Raw genomic sequence first — 19,115 nt, 5'->3', positions numbered from 1 at the left:
TGGTATAAGATCAAGTAAAATTAGAAAATAAGTGATGTGACATCTAGGTCTAGATGGAGTGCACAGGAGTTAATGTAGACTACAAGGCCTAATAATCATAGACTACAAGGCCTAATAATCATATATATTTCTTTTTCCTTCGTGTATAATAACTTGCAAATGCCACCACATTAATTACCATGCATGAGCAGTTCTTTTTTAACAGCGGCAAAAAATTATATATATAATAAAAATAACAGGTCTAGCTAGAAGTTAGCTAGACAAACGTAAACAATACCTTTCAAGCAAATCGTATATACTTGATCTTATAAATTTCTACTGATAATTACTTTGAAATTAAGGCAGAAATGAAATGCTATTCCCTTTCAAGAAAGAATATATACGCGTAACTGATACTGCATGGGACCATATATGTATTTAACTCTTAGAATTGAATCAAAATGTACTTACGTATTTTGAAAGTGTAAACTTACGTTACTGATTCATTAATGGCGGAAAGAAGAGTGACCAAGACGAAGTTGATATTTGGCTTCCAAGTTATACTCTACGCATCAATAATCTGTACGTATGCTGCAGATACCCTATCTGCAAACCAAACCATTAAATACAATGAAACCATCGTTTCACCACAAGAAACCTTCGAGCTTGGTTTCTTTAGCCCCGGAAACTCCAAGAACCATTATGTCGGAATTTGGTACAAGAAAAGATCGTACCGAACCGTTGTATGGGTAGCTAACCGCAACACACCACTCACACATACCTCTGGCGAGCTAACTCTCACCCTTCGGGGAGTTTTAATTATCCGCGACGCCACCATGGGCAATATCACATGGTCATCAGCGAACTCATCAAACACATCGGTGACGAATCCAACTGCTCAGCTTCTAGATACAGGCAACTTTATAGTTTACGATGGCCTCAATCAAGAAAATCCCATATGGCAAAGTTTTGACTTTTTGTCAGATACTTTACTTCCCGGGATGAAGTACGGGGTAGATTTTGTTACCGGTTTTGAAAGGCGTTACACGTCGTGGAAATCCGACGACGATCCTGCTTTCGGTGAATTTTCTTATGGGATTGATATCAGAGGTTATCCTCAGGCGATCCTAATGGATGGCCCGAACGTAAAGTTCCGGGGAGGTCCATGGAACGGACTAAGGTATACCGGATACCCTAATTTGAGGCCTAACCCTATTTACAACTACACGTTTGTTCTTAATAAAAGAGAAACTTACTTCCGGTATGATCTTATAAATACTTCGGTTTTAATGCGAGTGGTGTTGTTTCCAAATGGTACTATACAGCGCTTGTTATGGGCTGATGACAACCAAGTATGGAAGATTTATTTGGGCCCACTAGGGGATCAATGTGATCTCTACGCTGTGTGCGGTCCGTTCGGCAGCTGCAACATTGAAACCTCTCCTGTTTGTGAATGTTTGAAGGGGTTTGAACCCAAATCTCCGGAACAGTGGAGGGCTGCAGAGTCTTCACAAGGGTGTAAACGCACTATCCCTTTGGATTGTGGACCTGGGGAGGGGTTCAACCAATATTCTAACCTAAAGTTACCCGACACACGATCGTCATGGTATAACCAGACCATGACCCTTGGGGAATGTGAGAAGAAGTGCAAAAGTGATTGTTCATGTACTGCTTACACAAATTTGAATATCTCAGGGGCCGGGAGTGGTTGCTTGCTATGGTTCGGTGACCTAATGGATATCAGAACATATTCTAAAAACGGGGATACTCTTTATATACGCATGCCACCTTCCGAGTTAGGTAAATCAAGACGATGTTTTATATTTATTTTCATCACTATCTTCATAAAAAAAGGCTTCACATGATCATTATATTTTGGCACAGACTTGATAGCAAACGGCACCAGCTCAAGTGTAGGGATAAGAGTACGAGTTATGGTCCCCATAGCATCTGTTGTTTTGGTCATCCTAGTTTCAATATACTTACTATTTTATCGTTTTAAAAGGAAGAAGCAACATCAACAAGGTATGAAGTTCGAACAACACGTATTTCTCTACTTACAAATGTATTCGTTATGTTTTAAGCAACAGCAACAAGGTATGAAATTATTTTGTCACACATACGTGCCGAGTGTTACTAGTTCTTATAAAAGAATTCTCAATTTCTCAGGGACACACACAAACATGATTGAACATGATCCTGAAAATAGAAATGGTGACGAAGATCTAGAGTTACCCTTGTTTAGCATGTTTACATTACTTAAAGCCACTAACAACTTTTCGATGTACAACAAACTTGGAGAGGGAGGTTTTGGCCCCGTTTACAAGGTATATATTCTATGACTCAGTCACCTTCCTTCTGTGTTATCCTACCTTCTGTGTTATACATATGGTGTTCAGTTTAGATTGTTTCATACAAGGCCAAAGTTAAATTGTAAGAAGAGTAAACTGCCATTTTGGTCCCTGTAGTTTGATCACTTTTGCCACTTTAGTCTAAAACTCAAACCTTTTGCATCTAGGTCCCTGTGGTTTCAGTTTTATTGCCATTTTGATCCAAAAATGAAATCAGGTCATATTTGTCTTATAAAATCCTGCTATTTTGTCCTTTTCCATAGGGGCAAAATGGTCATTTATTTTTTATAAATAAATACCAGATTTTATAAGACAAATATGACCTGATTTGCCCCTGAGGAAAGGGACAAAATTGCAGGATTTTATAAGATAAATATGACCTGATTTTATTTTTGGACCAAAATGACAATAAAACTAAAACCACAGGGACCCAGATGCAAAAGGTTTAAGTTTTGGACTAAATTGGCAAAAATGACCAAACCTCAAAGAACAAAATCGCAGTTTACTCTTGTAAGAAATATCCATGGAAGTTAGGAGGCGTGCAGTATGTATTTGTTTATAAATACTGTGATTTATTAAACCAATGAACGCAGTGATACAACATATATAAAAAGATACATCATTATCTAATAATAAAATAAGAATTATAAAGTAAGACTATCCACGATAAGAAAACTGAAAAACATCTAAAAACGTGCTACATGTTATCATCCAAAATATTGTCACGTTGTCACCATTTTTATAATTTTAATCACTCTCTCTTTGTGTATATATATATTTACAATTAAAAAGTACAATGGGCCCTTAATCCATTTTTTCTAGTTCTTAGCCAAGAGCTAACGCAAACAACGTGCTAAAAAACAAGCTCCATAATAATGAAAAATGAGTGAAGTGGAAAAACCAGAAAAAATGGATGTTAAAAACGCCTTATTATGGATACTTTAAATGTTTTAAAATAGTAAAACGTAAAAAAGACACCTATAAAACAATAAAGATTAAAAATCAATATTTATTACACTAAAAAGGTTCAAATCTTCTAGTTAAATAATAAAAGAAGAAATCCAAAATAAAGTTGAACAAAAATTTGACACCTAAGTTGATAAGTTTTACAGCTAAGTCGCCCTAAAAAGTCAGGGGTCAAAAAGTTTTTCGAAGCACTTCAATCTACAATGTCAAAATAATTTAGAGAGATCATAGTAAACATGTTTTTATGGATTCAAAGTAGAAAACCCCAAACTCTTAGATTGGTTATCATTGTGTGCGTTAGACTGTAATCAGCAGCTCACTAAAATTACTTTGTTGATTTATATAGAACGACAATTTTAATATGCTCCTATTAGCCACCTATACTTGTTTAAAAGAGGGTTAGAAGGGACCTAGTGCACATGTTGGCCCATGGGATAGGGTTAATGTATATCTGCAGATATCTCATGATAACATCCCCAATCACCGTCTAATACAACATTAGATTTTGAATTGTGATGTGGAAAGCTTACGTGTAGAGATTCGAAAAAATGTAATATATCAACCTAAGATATGTGGTGAAAGATACTAGTGAGGTGAAACTAATGTTTAACTTCTTAATAGTTCTATTGAAAAATTACATGGCAGGTGCAAGATTGAAAGAACTACCTATATGAGTTTAAAGCTTAGTCGTTTCTAGAAGCTTGGATTTAGCTTCTATATATTCATTAGATAATAAGGATACAAGGCTATAAAATAGTGTCATTTAAGAACTTAATACTTTTTTTGTACCTGACTTTATATCGCCTTCTTGTATTAAAATAATACAAAAGATTCAATGGACATCAAAATATTCAAATATCTGGAATATGTAATATACTAAGGTAAATGTTTTCAAACTTCAGCACCTTTTCAATTATGCATGATTTTGTATTTTTGTTATGAGAACAAAAATGTATCATAATAAAACACTAATACAAGTTATGAGGCCTGGAATACCAACTTGTTTGAGACAATTCTTATTTCTAAAACCAACGAACCCACTTGTACATGGGAGCAAAACCCCCAATGATCAACGGATTCGTAGGGGGCATCACCCCCTGGTAGGGACGAGAAGCTGTTTTAGTTTTGCATGATGTGATGGAAATTCATTGGAGGTTGCTTTGGATTTGAATGGTTGCTGAAAATTTGCATGGAAATTGGTTGTTAGTAGGGACTGATCATCACTAGTGACCATTCGTTTGTAGTAACTGATCATTTGTAGTAACTATGACCAGCATCAACTTGGTCCATCAGTAGCAACTACTATTATGAGTAATTGTGCAATAACAACAACCTGGGTGTTGATGCACTAACTGAGTTACTGTTAACCTAGAGATAATGTGTTACTATAAGATGATTTCGTGTATAAGTTAAAAATATTTTAACTCATATAATTGCTAAGTATACGTAGTGTCAGATTAGCATTGTTGTGACATACTCATTTGACATTTTTCCTCTTGACTTTTGGAACTCATTTAATTATATGATTTTATGACTTTAAATAAACTAGTTTAATTGTCAAGTTATTACAATTAGCCAATAAACCCTAATAGATTAATTGATATAATTATCAGTTTGTTGATATTGTACTATGATAACTTACTAGGTATTCCTAATTAGTAAACAACAAACCCATACATGTTGTTCTCTTATCGTAGTATGGTAGAGAAAACGAACATCATATACGTAATATCTCTACAACATGTTTGATATGATAGACTATTATAGAATCTAAATTAATAGCATCTTCATCAAACACCAAAACGAGATCTTACACTAGTAGGTCATCTATCTTTCTTGAATCTTGTATTATTTTTAAAAACTTAACATTGGAAATAAAATAATTTGAATGATGACATGTGATTGAGTGTACATAGTGGTGGTTGTGGACTAGATCAATCACAATGATAAAGTAAAACATGTTCAATGTGTATTTCCTTGTCTTGTTCTTCTGTTTTTGTGATCAAAAGTGAGTATTGTGATTTGTTAAATAACAAAAATAGTAAATGTTTAATAAAACAAATCAATAACCTTTAACATATGAATATGTATATAAGGATATTTCCATAGTAATTTTTAAAAAGTTACATTTTAATCCAAGAAGCTAGGTAAATGAAACAACTCCTAAACCGACAATATTTGAATACGTGTGTAAGGCTTTTCCCTCATACTTTCAAATGGTTATGTTTCAGGGTGTACTGGAAGACGGGCATGAAATAGCAGTGAAGCGGCTAGCAAAAACATCCACTCAAGGACTTTACGAGTTCAAGAATGAAGTCATCTCAATATCTAAACTACAACATCGCAATCTTGTCAAGCTTTTGGGATGTTGCATAGATGGTTCCGAAAAGATATTGATTTATGAATATATGCCAAACAAAGGCCTCGATTCCTTCATATTTGGTAAATTAAATAATGAGAAAAACATAGAAATGTATGAAATCAATAACTAAAATTCAAACTATTCACAGATAAATCTCAAAGCAAACTCCTCGAGTGGCCTACACGTTACCAGATTATCAATGGAATTGCTCGTGGACTTCTTTATCTTCACCAAGACTCTCGGCTTAGAATTGTACATAGAGATCTCAAAGTTAGCAATATTTTGCTAGACATGGATATGAACCCAAAGATATCAGATTTTGGTACAGCTAGAACTTTTGGAGAAAAGCAGTTGGAAGCAAACACAAACAGAGTGGTTGGAACATAGTGAGATTCATCTACCTAACATTATTCTACTTTATTTCATAAACTGCTTAAATTAACTTTTGATCCTTCACAGTGGCTACATGGCGCCTGAGTATGCGGGTGATGGTATCTTTTCAACAAAGTCAGATGTATACAGCTTTGGCGTGGTAGTGTTGGAAATTGTGTCCGGGGAGAAAAACAGAGGATTTATCCACAAAAAACACTGCAACAACCTTATTGGACATGTAAGTTTAGTATGGTAATTTTGATAATAAAAACTATATAATACGGTAGAAGACATCATATTTTTGCTTTCTTTGATAACTATCTTTGCTTTCACCAATAGGAAAGGCAATGAGACATGTGTTGGAAATATCAATCCTATACTAGGTTTTAAAATCATGTCTAATATATGTAGAGTATATGTCAGGTAATCACCACTGCGATATAGGGCATACACACTAGTATAGAGTATATCTGTTAACTTGTTAAGAAATTTTCTCTTTGAAATTTTCAAACACAACATTTTTCTTATTATTCTAATTATTGTATAAATTTATGTTTTCAACAACTACTAGAGGCTAACATAGGATAAATTACATATATTTCATCATTCGTATAGAAAATATCTAAAATATGAAAAATTGATAATGATTTATAAGTCCCCAAAAAAAAAACAAGTTTACACATTATAAAAATAAGTTTGATCTGAAAGTGTGTGATAGTGTGTGTTTTGAAAAAAAATAGTTTTAATCAATTCAGAAAATTAGTCAAACACTGATAATATTCGGGAATAATTGATGAATGGTTTCAATTAATCAAACAGTACAAAGTACTCCCCCTCACCAGGTGCACTTTTCTCACTAAGTTTTTATGCCTTTTTCTGGCTCTTTGTGTTAACCATTACAATTACAGGGATAAATATATATACAGGAGGGAATTGCTGGTAACGTCACGATGAAAGTGACCCTAAACAACACATTAAAGATGTAACTCTTGCTGCATAGTTAGAATAAATACTTTACATAAAACTATTGATTCCAAAACTTCTGGAAGGATTCCAAAACTTCTAGAAGGATTCCAACACTTTTGGAATCCAGTACTTCTTCTGGTCTTGTTTGACTTGTTGACTTCATCTTCTTGTCTTTAGCGTTGACTCTGTTGACTTGACTGTTGACTTTGTTGACCCAATACTTTTCCAATTCAGCACCTTGTACTTGTCTTCATGTTTATTCAATCCAACAGTTTTGTTCTAATAGTTTGGGTGGTTGTTTTGGAAGCCTTCATGGGGGAAAACTTATGGACTTACAAATGTATTTCAACTTCTTCCATCAGAAGGGGAAGACGGTTCCTTTAGGTTTTGGCTTTCATCATTAGCATATCTTACATAACCCAACAATCTACCCCTGGATCTGTTGATGCTAAAATCTCTCTTAATTAAGCTTGTCTTTTATTCTCTTATTATGCTAATGCCCAACAGTAATTTACTAATCATTCCTTCTATGCCAAGCTCCAGACTTATTGCTTGAACATCATCTTCATCTTTTTCCATTTCAAGATTAGCAATGACTTCGATGTCATTTAGGCTAAGACTATGAACATCATCCCATCCACCTAGATACTAGAGCCATCTTCTCTAAAGATCTCCACATGATTAGTGTCCTTCATTTCTTTCCATCTCACAATCCTTGTGTTAGGGAGGATTTGAGGCATGTCTAAGAATTCAATGTGGAGGTGAATTAGGCCAGGAAGGCACTGTTTCCCCTTGATGTAGTAGAGCTGGTGGATCTTCTTTTGGAGATTCATCCATCACAACTGTATAGGTGCCAATAACTATGTCTTTGGCTGTTTTAAACACATGAGTAGTTTCAGGCATAGAGTAAATACGGATCGTCTTTTCTTCTTCTTGTAAATCTACTATCCATCTGGCATAGACATGCTTTTCTTTGCGATTATTCAAGTATTTTCCATGACTTTTGCATTGTAATAGAAGATTTCATTGGGTTTAATGGAAAAACAGTTGTCTCCTTCTACTTTTGATGGATATAGATCTTTGTGTATTCTCAATTCAATTTTGGTGGATACTTTTCAGGATTTCTCTTTCTTGCATCAAGGTAGTTCATGAACTCTCCTAAAAGAGTGGACTACTTCCACCCTGAGATTGAGCTTTTAGAAGCCTAGTTAACATGTATCAACTCCTGTTTCATTTTAAAGGACTTTGAAGCCTCTTCTAGAGTTAGCTTTCTTTTACTGCTAAGCTTCTAATTTGGAGGAGTGACCTTAATGCTTGGATCTGCTAACATCTTCTTCACCCTTGAAACCTCTGCCAGTAGGTTTTAGGCATCCCAACTCTGGAAAACATATTAGTTTTTGACTCCACTGGGTGCATTGTTTTTAAGCCATTCTATGCTTTCCAATTATGAAATGTTAGCAACAAAGGGATCCTTGAACGGGGGATTTGGGAAAGCTTTTGAGATTCTTGGAATATGTGTTACTCATAGGCTCTAATTTACCTCATCCTCCTATCCATGATATAATGGCCTTTCCATAAGTCATTTTACCCTAATTTTCAGTGAATTCCTTGATAGCTTCCTCCTCATCTTCTTAAAATTTTCTTCATTATTGAAATGAAGTTAGGAGAAGGAGGGGGTTCCAGAAACTCTTCAGTGAAATGTGTAAATTAGTTAATGTTATGGCAGTTGTGGTTGTTGGAGAGTTTTCAAGGTCATCTTGTAACACTAGCTTCCTTTTTCTAAAAAAAATGGATTGTTGGCTTCTCCGAAAGTGTTGGTTTCCTTTGAACAACTGACTTTTTGACAACTCCTAGTTTTTTGTACCGGCTTGATCACCAACAGTTTTATGCAACAGTTAGTTTTGTACCAGACACTATGCTTTTGAAGTTGAGAATTTTATAGTAAGTGGTTGTTGTTGAGAACCAGCAATTTTGCAATTTTTCCTGGTCTAGTTGTTTGAGTTTTCACTTAGTTGTTTTACCTTGGCCAGTTGAAACTGCTGCTCTTTGAGCCTAAGGGAAATTTCTTTCTTTTCATCCAACTTTGAAATTGCTTTAGCCTTTTGAATGGCTGTTAGTGGCCTCATATTAATTTTTACTATTTTGGTGATCTTAACATATTGCCTAGCAGCTTTATCTCCAGTTCTTTGTTCCTCAATCTTCCCTTTCACCAAAGCTGCACTTAACCCTTTCTAATCACTTTTAAATTCTTCCATCTTTCAATCAGATCAAAATTTCCAACATCTGGCGCTTTTTATTTCTTATCCACAGCAATGGCACTTGCCTATTCATCCCTTTTTTTTCTTAGCAGCTGCAACCCCATCATTTATAACATTTGGCTTTTCATTCATCTCCCTTTTTTTGTTATTAGCAGTTTCCTATCTGATGAGATAATTATGTAACCATAGTCTAGGAGCATGAGTACCAAATACTTTAGCATCAAAATCGTTGAGATAGTTTTGGAACATGTGTTCAAGAATGTGTTTAAAGGTATTTTGGAGCTCCCCTGCTGGCAATGATGAAGTGGCTATAATAACCTCATCAGCAGTTTGGCTTTCTGTGACTGGTGGCTTTTGTTGAGTAAGGATTTGTAATATGGAATGAAGCTCCTTTTGTGAGTAGGCCAGCTGTTGGGTACATTGTGGTTTCAACTGGACTTTAGCTTGAGGCATTTTGGTGAACAACTCTTGAGTTTGGACACCACAACACCCAGTTATTCCATCAATTCTCTAAACTGCTAACTTTGGGCATCTTCCAAGTTAATGGAATCATCTGCTCCCCCACTAGAAATGGTTGTATCAGTAGGTATCTGTGACTTTTTAGTCATAATGACACCTTCAGACGCCCATTTTTCTTGGTACTGGGGACCTCGAGTACTTCCTTCTTCCAATACCTTACAGGCATGTAGAAGTTCTGTTGTTTTTGCTCGCATGGTGGTCTTGAGTATGGTTCTACTGTCTTCTTGTAAACCAGTGGGTTTATAAAAACTAGTAGAAGCCACCATTGCAATCACTACATCAGGATGTACCTTTGTAGGATGAGCCTCTTCCTCATGTGGGATAGGAATAGTATCCTCTTTTACCCGAGTATCTTTCTATGGCTGCATCTCTTTGATTTTTGGTTGAGATGTGCCAATTTTCTGGAACAATGGTGTTCCTACCTTCATGAGTTCTTGTTCAAAACTGTTAGGTGGGGAAGGTGCTGGTTTTTGAACAACATGGATCGTTCGTGAAAAATTCTAAGGAGTTTGCCTGGTTTGAGGTTCTAAGATCTGGTGTGAAGAAGTAACATCAGTCTTAAACTGCTGAGTTTGTGTTTCAGCAAGGTTCTCAGGTACCTCACTTCTTAGGTAACCTTTGTTTTGGCTCTCTTTGAGAGGGAGGCAGTGGATGTGAGTTTTGAGGGCCTAAGACTTCGTTGAAGAAAGCTTCTTCCTCTTTTGGTTGGTTCCTTAGGGATGGGTTTTTCCCATTCGTCAGTAAGAGCAGTGGGCTTAGATGATTGTGGTACCTCAACTGCTGGCTATGCAGGATCATCTCCTTGCATCGACTCAGCTTTATCATCCATAATTTTTGGCTTATTTTTTATTTTTCCCATTCTAGTAAAAGATTGAGCTAAAAGAGATATAATGAGAAGAATCTGACCCCTTTTGTAGAACTCATCCGACAACTCTTGTCGTAATATGGCTAATGATGAGTCTAGGGTACATCGAAAATTTACTTGTGGATGTGACAGTTGAACACATTTCTTTGAAAATCTGATTAGAGATTTTAAAGACGGACTTTGTTAAAATTGAAAATGTAATGTATTGAGTTGTCCGTGAGACTTCATTCCAAGTTCCAAATTTACATGAAACGCACTAAATGATAGCATGGAATAGAAATTTGAGACTCGCAGGGCATTCATTCTACTGATAGGTGGCATATTTTGTTGAGCTATGACACCCTTGTTCAATGAACTCCAGGTCCATTTCAGTTTTTGAAAATTTTCGGCCCCTTGTGCATCTCCCATTGTTGCATTGCATTGATAGCCATCACTTTTTTATTGTTAATATTTCAGGGGTGATTGCAATAACAGTCTCTCCCATTGTTGCATTGATAACCATCACTTTTCCTTTATCATTGTGTGTTAACTTTATTGTAGACCAAATCTCAACAAGAGGAGTTTTCTAGAGGGGTGGATTAACAGAGTATCAAACAATTGAATGTTTCGATTTGTCTAATTCATCTCAAGTACATTTGATCACTAAACTAGTTATCAATATGAGATAGTTTATCTTCTAAATCAACGTTTAAATCAATTCAGTGTAACTGGCTTTGATTCCAATTGTTGGATCTGAGAGTCTGTGATAGTTTGTGTTTTTGATAAAACAGTTTAATTCCATTTAAAACATCAATCTATCAATCATAACAAACACATCTTCATAAACACAAATGGATTTTGGAATGATTGCAGAATGATTTCAATTAATCAAATGCTTCAATACAATCAGATAATACAAAGTACTCCCCCTCAACAAGTACACTCTCTCACTAAGTTCTTCTGCCTTTTTTGGCTCTTAGTGTTAACTATTACAATTATAGAAAGAAATTATATATAGAGGAGAGAATTGTTCGTGACGTAACTATGAAAAGGACCCTAAACAACCCATTAATGATGTTACTCCTAGCAGTTATGCAAAACTGCTGGACAGTTAGAAATAAACACTATTACATAAAACTACTAAATAAACAAAGAAAGCATCTGGAATTCCATAACTGCAGGAAAGATTTCAGCACTTTTGGAATCCAGTACTTCTCATCTTGTCTGACTTGTTGACTTGGTCTTCTGCTCTTTAGTCTTGACTTTATTGACTTGACTGTTGACTTTGATGACCCAACACTTTTCCAATCCAGCGCTTTGTTCTATTCTTCAGGTTTATTCAATCAAGCGGTTTTGTTCCAGTAGTTTAGGATGCCTTTAAAGGGGGAAACTTCTGGACTTGTGAATGTATTTTACCATATTACATCAGGTAGGAAAGATGGTTCCATTGGGTTTTGGCTTTAATTATCAGCATATCTTACATAACCCAATAAAATGTATATATAACATTACCCTATAATATTCTAAAAGATAAGTGCATTTTTCACATAATTAAACTACGAGAATATCAAGTTACTAGACTAGGGTTAATAGAAGTAGAATTAAAGTTTTCAGGTATATGGTTCAGGTAAAAGCTTATAATTTTTGGGTAATTGGGTTTGGTGGCACCTAATCTCATTATTTTTTAATAGTTTTAAACTAATTTAATAGCTGCTCTCGTTCCCGAACTTAATGTTTTCAAGTAATTAGGTCATGTTTGACCTTGATGCAATTTGCCCTTGTTAAACATTGTAACATAATACTTGTATTCCTTGATGTTGATAGACATGGGGACTCCATAATGAGGGCAAATCATTGCAGTTAGTTGATAAGTGCCTAGGTGACTCAATCAATGCATCTCAGGTAATACGATTGATCCATGTTGGTTTGTTGTGTGTTCAACGTCACCCAGAAGATAGACCGACTATGACTTCTGTGATCTTGATGCTAGGCAGTGAAGGTCCATTGCCTTCACCCAAAGAACCTGGTTTTTACATTGGAGAAAATATGCAAGATACTCCACAATCTTCAAGCTCATATGGAATAAGTTCTAACAATGGAGTAAGCATTACAATGTTGGATGGTAGATGACAAAATTTAAAACTGGAACCGACCGGATGTTATAATATAGATATATTCATGTGTGTTCATCAGTATTCAATCTCTTTATAAGTAATGTTGGAAAAATTAGTGAAAATTGAGTTTTTTCACTATGTTATATGTATTTTTGTCAACTTTGGAAAATTTATTTATATTATACATTGCTTAATATAACTACTATATAGTGGGTTCGTGTTGTTATAAGGTCTTTACAACAAACCATACCATGTTCTAATTGGAGCTAAGATGAAAGAGATATCGATCCTGAAGTTGGGACGTGAACACCTGAAAGTTGTAAAAATGGTGGAAAAGTGGGAAGTTGTCCCACATAGATGGAGGGAAGAAACATGGAGTGACTTATCATTTTTCGAACATTTTTGAATTTCCAGAAGAAGATGCCATTCGTTTCATGACAAATAAAAAGGAATATCGAAAATTCGAGTGGCTGAAGCTGAAGCAGCTACTTTCGAAGTAACAGAAAGAAAAGCAACGACTGGAGTGGGAGAGTTAGAGTCGAAAAGAGGATTCCTCACTTCTTTCTCTCATTCAAAACCGTGCATGAGACTTTCATCTCACACGGCTCCTAAGTATTAGTTGGGAATTTTGTGAAAGGTTCCTGTAAAAAGTTTCATTAACGCCTAATTCATGTCGAGTAGACCTTGTTGTTGTGAGAATTCTTAATTCATGAGTTGTAGGGAGGTATTTATGTCACCACAAACAGAGACTAAAGCAAGTGTTGGATTCAAAGCTGGTGTTAAAGATTATAAATTGACTTATTATACTCCTGAATATGAAACCAAGGATAGTGATATCTTGGCAGCATTTCGAGTAACTCCTCAACCTGGAGTAGCGAACCAGGTTTTGATTTAAAATTTTGAAAGGGTATGTTGGAGAGGTTTGACTTGTATTTTGAATCAGGTTTACCAAAATCCATTTGATACCTTTAGTTACTTGTTTAGAATGGGTAAAATGAAACATAAAGATGCAATTGTTATTGTTCTGCCACAACTCATGCAAGTTTCGCAATATGATGATTGGAAAGAGAAATTTGAGGTATTTGTTAAAAGTGAAGATACTAGAATGTGGAGTTGTATCATGGATGGTTATATCCCTCCTACACATGAGATTGATGGGAGAATTAAGGTGACTAGGTATGAAAAGATGCAAGAATCTGATAAACAGATGTATGATGCTGAGAAGAAAGCTTTAGCAACGATAAAGACGTTCTTGCCATGCAATAAAACACATATTTAACAGGTATGGGTCTTCTAGAGAGTTGCAGGAAGCATTAGAAAAATGTTATCAGAGTTCTTCAAGATAGAGCACAAGCGACCAAGCATGTGTATTTGAGATTGCAGCTGTGAAGACTGCAAAAGTAGCTGCTAAGGTAGAAGAGGAGAAAGAAATTACTGAGGAGGATACAATGGAGGTCAAGGATGCAGGAGTTACAGCGTGCATGGATGATGCAGATGACTTTACAGCAGAGGTACAAATACAATCAGAATCTACAAGTCATGTTTGTTATAATTGCACTGAACTGTCAAGTAAAGTTGACAGGTTATCAGAATATAACCAAAGTCTGTTAAATGGCTTATCGAGTCTAAAAGAATCAAATTATTGGTTAAAGAACAACGAGTCTCAGTATTTGAAGAAAAAAAATCATGTGAAGCAAAGGTTAATACTTTAAGTTGTAAACTTAATGAAAAACTTCAAGTCGTTGATTTAACTTATGAGATACTGAAAGATAGAACAAAAGAACTGTCAGAAAAATGCAAGAATTGGTTGATGCCAAAGTTAAGATTGTTGAACTTAATCAAAAGTTAGAACAATTTAGGAGTTCACCTTTTGTTTTCTCTCATAAAATAGGATCTCAAAAGTCTAATCAAGAGAATAAGGGTGTGGGATATAATGAAGTTCCACCACCTTTGAATTATGATTACGCCTTTGTGCCTCATGAAAATGAATTGACAGATTGTGTTCCCACTACACCAGCTGTAGTAGATCCGATAACAATTGACATACCTAATGTAACACCCCGTGTTTTCGAATGTCAAAGTCAAAGTCAAAGTCCAACTCAACTTTAACTTTCTTTGACTGTAGATAGTCTATGTTAGGTTTTAGTTGTATTATGTGGAGTAAGTGTTGTAATCAGCAAGAATCGAAGTAATCGAATGTTTTAACGCGAACCGATCTACGACTATGAATGATAGGAAGTAACAATGCGATAAAGTTAACTAATCAGTAATCAAACCGATCTAACAATCATCGAACTCGAGACTCGAATTATGCGAATTTTGGTATTGTTATACGTGTGTGTGTGCCTTATGTGTTACTTGTGCGTGTTTACTTTATGTTTGGTGTGGTATTCATGCAAATCAATCGAAACTCGAAAAGGCAATCGAACTCAATCGAAACCGACAACGAAACGTGAAATGTGGATGCTTGTGTGTAGATATAGTAGTTGGGACTGAAAGTAATTTGACTAGGAACTCTATCGTATTCGTATCATCGTCCATCGAAATCGAAATGTCGAAAATCGTCGCAAAATACTCAAAGCGTGTCGCGGATCGAACAGGAGGCATCCTGATCGAACAGGCCAGCCGATCGGCTCGCATCTTGCCAGCCGATCGAGCAGCCCATTCGATCGGAGCTCCTGGGCGATCGGCTGCCACTTTCCCCTTTTGGAAGCCTATAAATAGGGCTGTCCTTGTCTTCATTTCCACTTTTGGAAAGTTCTGACCGGCCAGCTCCTATTCTTCATCTTTTCTCAGATTTCTCTCAACTCCGGTAAGTTTTCACTCTAATTCTTGTACGTTTCTGATCATTGCATGATTCTACATCTTTCTATCTTTCAAAACTCGATTTCTAACCGTGAAATCACCAAGATCTAAGTGTTCTTGGGTGATGTCATCATGGTGTTTTTGAAGAAGATCAAACTTTGGCCTCATTCAACCATGAATAACTTAGATCTAACCGATTTCCACATAAACAAGTTAAGATCTATCAAAGATCTAAACATCCACAAGTTGTGAAGGATTGAAAGAAGGAATCCCAACTTTCTTTCAACTCTTTTACACTCAATGCCTTCAAACCGGTAGAAACGGAGCCTGAGCCAACCCACCGATCATTCCAATGGTTGGATGGTTCAAGATTCGGGTTCTATCTACGAGGTTCACCGACAATGGGTTAAACTCTAAGCCGACGTTCCGAACCGCTCAACGGACGGATTTGGGTGATTCCTGTCCGAGCCGGAGAGACGAGTAAGAACAAAGGTATCATAGTTCAACTCGTTATCAAACTACCTCGATATAATGACAAGTAACCAAACAGCCAAGTGTTAGACGAAAGGCTGACCAGGTCAGAGATGCTGGCCGAACGGCTAGGCTGTTCGAACAGCCCAGCCGATCGGACATACCAGCCGATCGACCGGGCCAGCCGGTCGGCTAGCACATGGTCCCACACTCTAAAATTTCATGAAGCATAGTATCGAGGAAGGGATGTTCGATCGCACTGCGTTTGGTGAACATTACTTTTCGGATCATGAGATACTACTCTTCAACACTTAATCGTTTTCACAACTCGTTCGTAGTAGGGAATACCAGCCGATCGAACAGACTGTTCGATCGAGCGACATTGTGTTGAGAATCACTCTAAGGTTCCTAGCCGATCGATTAAGCCGGCCGATCGAACGGACCGTTCGATCGATCGACCTGAAAGGTAAGGACATTTTTGTGTTCTCATATACTACAACGAAAACTTCAAAAGTTCAAATCCTCAAACACAAACACACCAGAGGAAGAAACAATCCACTCGAATGGCCCAGCCGATCGAGCCTACCGGCCGATCGAACAGGACTGTCCAATCGGATATACCAGCCGATCGGACAGACCGTTCGATCGAACCTGCCGTTCGATCGACCAGCCTATTCGATCCATCCGCATTCGTTTGCATTTCCACGTTACTCATTGTTGTACTATCGAACTATTCAGGCTAACCCTACTCTCAGCGCTCCCTTCAATCCATAATCAATCACTGTGAGTATACTCGATCCCTTTGCTTTTAGCACTTTTGGGTGTTACATACGTTGCTTATATCAAAACACAAACGATCACACTACTCAAACTATTTGAACGCTGACCAATATGCATGTATTACGTGACTTAATGAATGCTTGTTGATTGTGTTTACACGTGGAATGTTGTCTACCTGCCTTAACGACGTAGTACTATAGTTTGGACTCACACCCGTTCACACGGGGGTTGTTAAGGACAATTACTTGCATGGATTACGGTGGTAATCATGTATTGCGAACCGTCTCGGACGGTCAACCCGCAGTCATTGGTATCGATAGGTCCATGTCGATAATTAACATGCTTTGTTTTCCTCTGTGTACGTGCTGGTTATGCGTAAACTATTCGAACTCTATATGCTATTATCAAACTTGTATGCTCACCTTTACATTTCATGTATTGACTTTATTTTAACGTATGTGACAGGTGCTTAAGTTGCTAGGATGCTTAGGTGCGTGATGATGAAATCGAGGCTAGGGAGTCTAGAAATAATAAACAATTGTCTGTAATAATATATCTGAGTTGTCGGAAGAGAACTTCTTGTTTGGATGATTTTCTGTAATAATATGTTTGTTTATTCGGGATACGGTATGGGACGTATCTTTAACTGGATTATATAAATAGTTGTTATGGAAACTTCTGAACAATCTGTTTCGCTCAGTGCCGCGCCCCGATGATTCCGCCATCGGTTGGGGTGTGACAGATTGGTATCAGAGCCATAACTATAGGGAATTACGTTAGACACGATCTAGTCCGGGTCGCTGTCTTAGAGACCTAGACTATAGTTAGGAACCATCAGACCAAGTTTATGTGCCTTATTCTGCAATTCTTCACTATCACTGCACCCGAATTTCCAATTAAAGATCAGCGATATGGTTGGGAATAGGTGTGAAAGCCGCAAACTCCTGACCAGATTGCCTGACTTATGTTGATTTTATCCGTTTACTCATGCTTATCTCACTATTTTCACCAACAAACGAGGAGAATTATACCAAAACAGGTGTGAAACCCCCATTTTGACGAAATTTCTCCTTGAATTTTCTTAAAACAAGGAAGAGATTGCTAAGCCAAGGGGTGAAACCCTAACCTTGGCAGTTTGTCCTGGACTTTATTTATCTCACCAAGGCATTCGACGGACTCCAACGACCTGAACTCACAAGTATGACCTAGGGAACGTGTGTGAAATGCCCAAGAATCGAGGCAGAAACACGACCTCTAGAGTCGAAAATGATGACAAGTCTACTGTGAATAGTCGAGTTGCCTTGGGTAGTCGATGTCTAGTAGCCGCAGACAGTCTATCTCTCGATTTTATGTGTTTCGATTCTGAGAACCGCAGTCGCGCACTCGGATGACTCGTTGATTTTATGTGTTCCTGTGTGCTTTATCTGTTTACGTGTTTATATTTTGGGATGTTATTCGATTTTGCTATCATTTCAATCGACACACACGACTCGCAATTGTTGTTCTATCTCAATTCGATATCCAGTTGTCGCAACTCCGATGATATCATACTATGTTATGCTAATCGACATGCTATTCGAACGACACGCAAGCTTTGAAGGATAGGTTTCTGTTGTCTGACTGCTTCAGTGATTAAGTGCCTAGGTATTTACGTGTTTCTGTGCTTTGTGCTCTAAGTACTTATGTGCTTCTGTGTTTCGTGCTCTACGTGCTTATGTGCTTCTGTGACCTATGTGGTCTATGTGCTCCATGATTAGGTATATCTGTGAATCTGTGTGCTTACGTAATATGTGCTTCGACGTGATTCTAAGCTTTAGATAATAGTAGACGTGTGAGGTGAGATTCGATTTCGTTGTGTTGAGTCTCGTGACGATGTCTAATGCAGACCATGTCGTCGTCCGGACACTGAACCCCACTTACTCGCCAAGAAAAGTGAGACCGACGCCTCGCTGCTATCATCTCCAAGCAAGTGGCAAAAGCCGTGAGTGAGGTGTATGAAAATGCCAGCAAGACGTCAGAAGAATCCCGAGTTGAAAACCCTAAGGATTCAAGCAAGGCTGCTTTCAGAGCGGATTCTTCTGACGTCTGCGCCAGAGCGGATGTCCTAAACATCTCCGCACCCTCAATGCCACAGGCGTCTTCCAGTCCCGTGCTCTAGACTGGTGGGCGGCCGAACGAAACAAGCGCGGAAATGATGCAGCTTACGAGCTAGCATGGGAGGAGTTGAACGCAATTATGACCGATGAATTCTGCCCTCCTCATGAACGCCAAAAGCTGGAGGACGAGTTCTGGGGAATCAAGCAGAAGGATGGAGACAACGCTGCTCTC

The 19,115-nt window shown here is 37.2% G+C and overlaps 1 protein-coding gene across 5 annotated transcripts; it reads left to right on the top strand.

Annotated features, from left to right (window-relative positions):
* The first annotated feature begins 411 nt into the window (after positions 1-411).
* On the top strand, positions 412-17,294 carry LOC110890029 (G-type lectin S-receptor-like serine/threonine-protein kinase At4g27290). 5 transcript variants are annotated; one of them, XM_035979366.1, is made up of 8 exons: positions 412-1,779; positions 1,864-2,004; positions 2,149-2,306; positions 5,528-5,738; positions 5,807-6,044; positions 6,118-6,268; positions 11,951-12,046; positions 12,442-12,527. In XM_035979366.1, the coding sequence occupies exons 1-7, from the start codon at positions 489-491 to the stop codon at positions 11,996-11,998; spliced, it is 2,238 nt and encodes a 745-aa protein (XP_035835259.1). In that variant the 5' UTR covers positions 412-488; the 3' UTR covers positions 11,999-12,046; positions 12,442-12,527. The 5 variants fall into 5 exon arrangements, with proteins under 5 accessions (XP_035835259.1, XP_035835261.1, XP_035835260.1 ...); XM_035979365.1 differs by lacking the exon at positions 11,951-12,046 and adding an exon at positions 12,608-13,556 and having other exon boundaries at positions 414-1,779; positions 12,442-12,519; XM_035979368.1 differs by lacking the exons at positions 11,951-12,046; positions 12,442-12,527 and adding an exon at positions 17,253-17,294.
* Positions 17,295-19,115: the final 1,821 nt, after the last annotated feature.

Source organism: Helianthus annuus, chromosome 11, assembly GCF_002127325.2.
Source record: "Helianthus annuus cultivar XRQ/B chromosome 11, HanXRQr2.0-SUNRISE, whole genome shotgun sequence".
NCBI classification, from domain to species: Eukaryota; Viridiplantae; Streptophyta; class Magnoliopsida; order Asterales; family Asteraceae; genus Helianthus; species Helianthus annuus.
The sequence above is the reverse complement of the archived record's forward strand: the minus strand, read 5'-3'. Positions and strand labels throughout refer to the sequence as shown.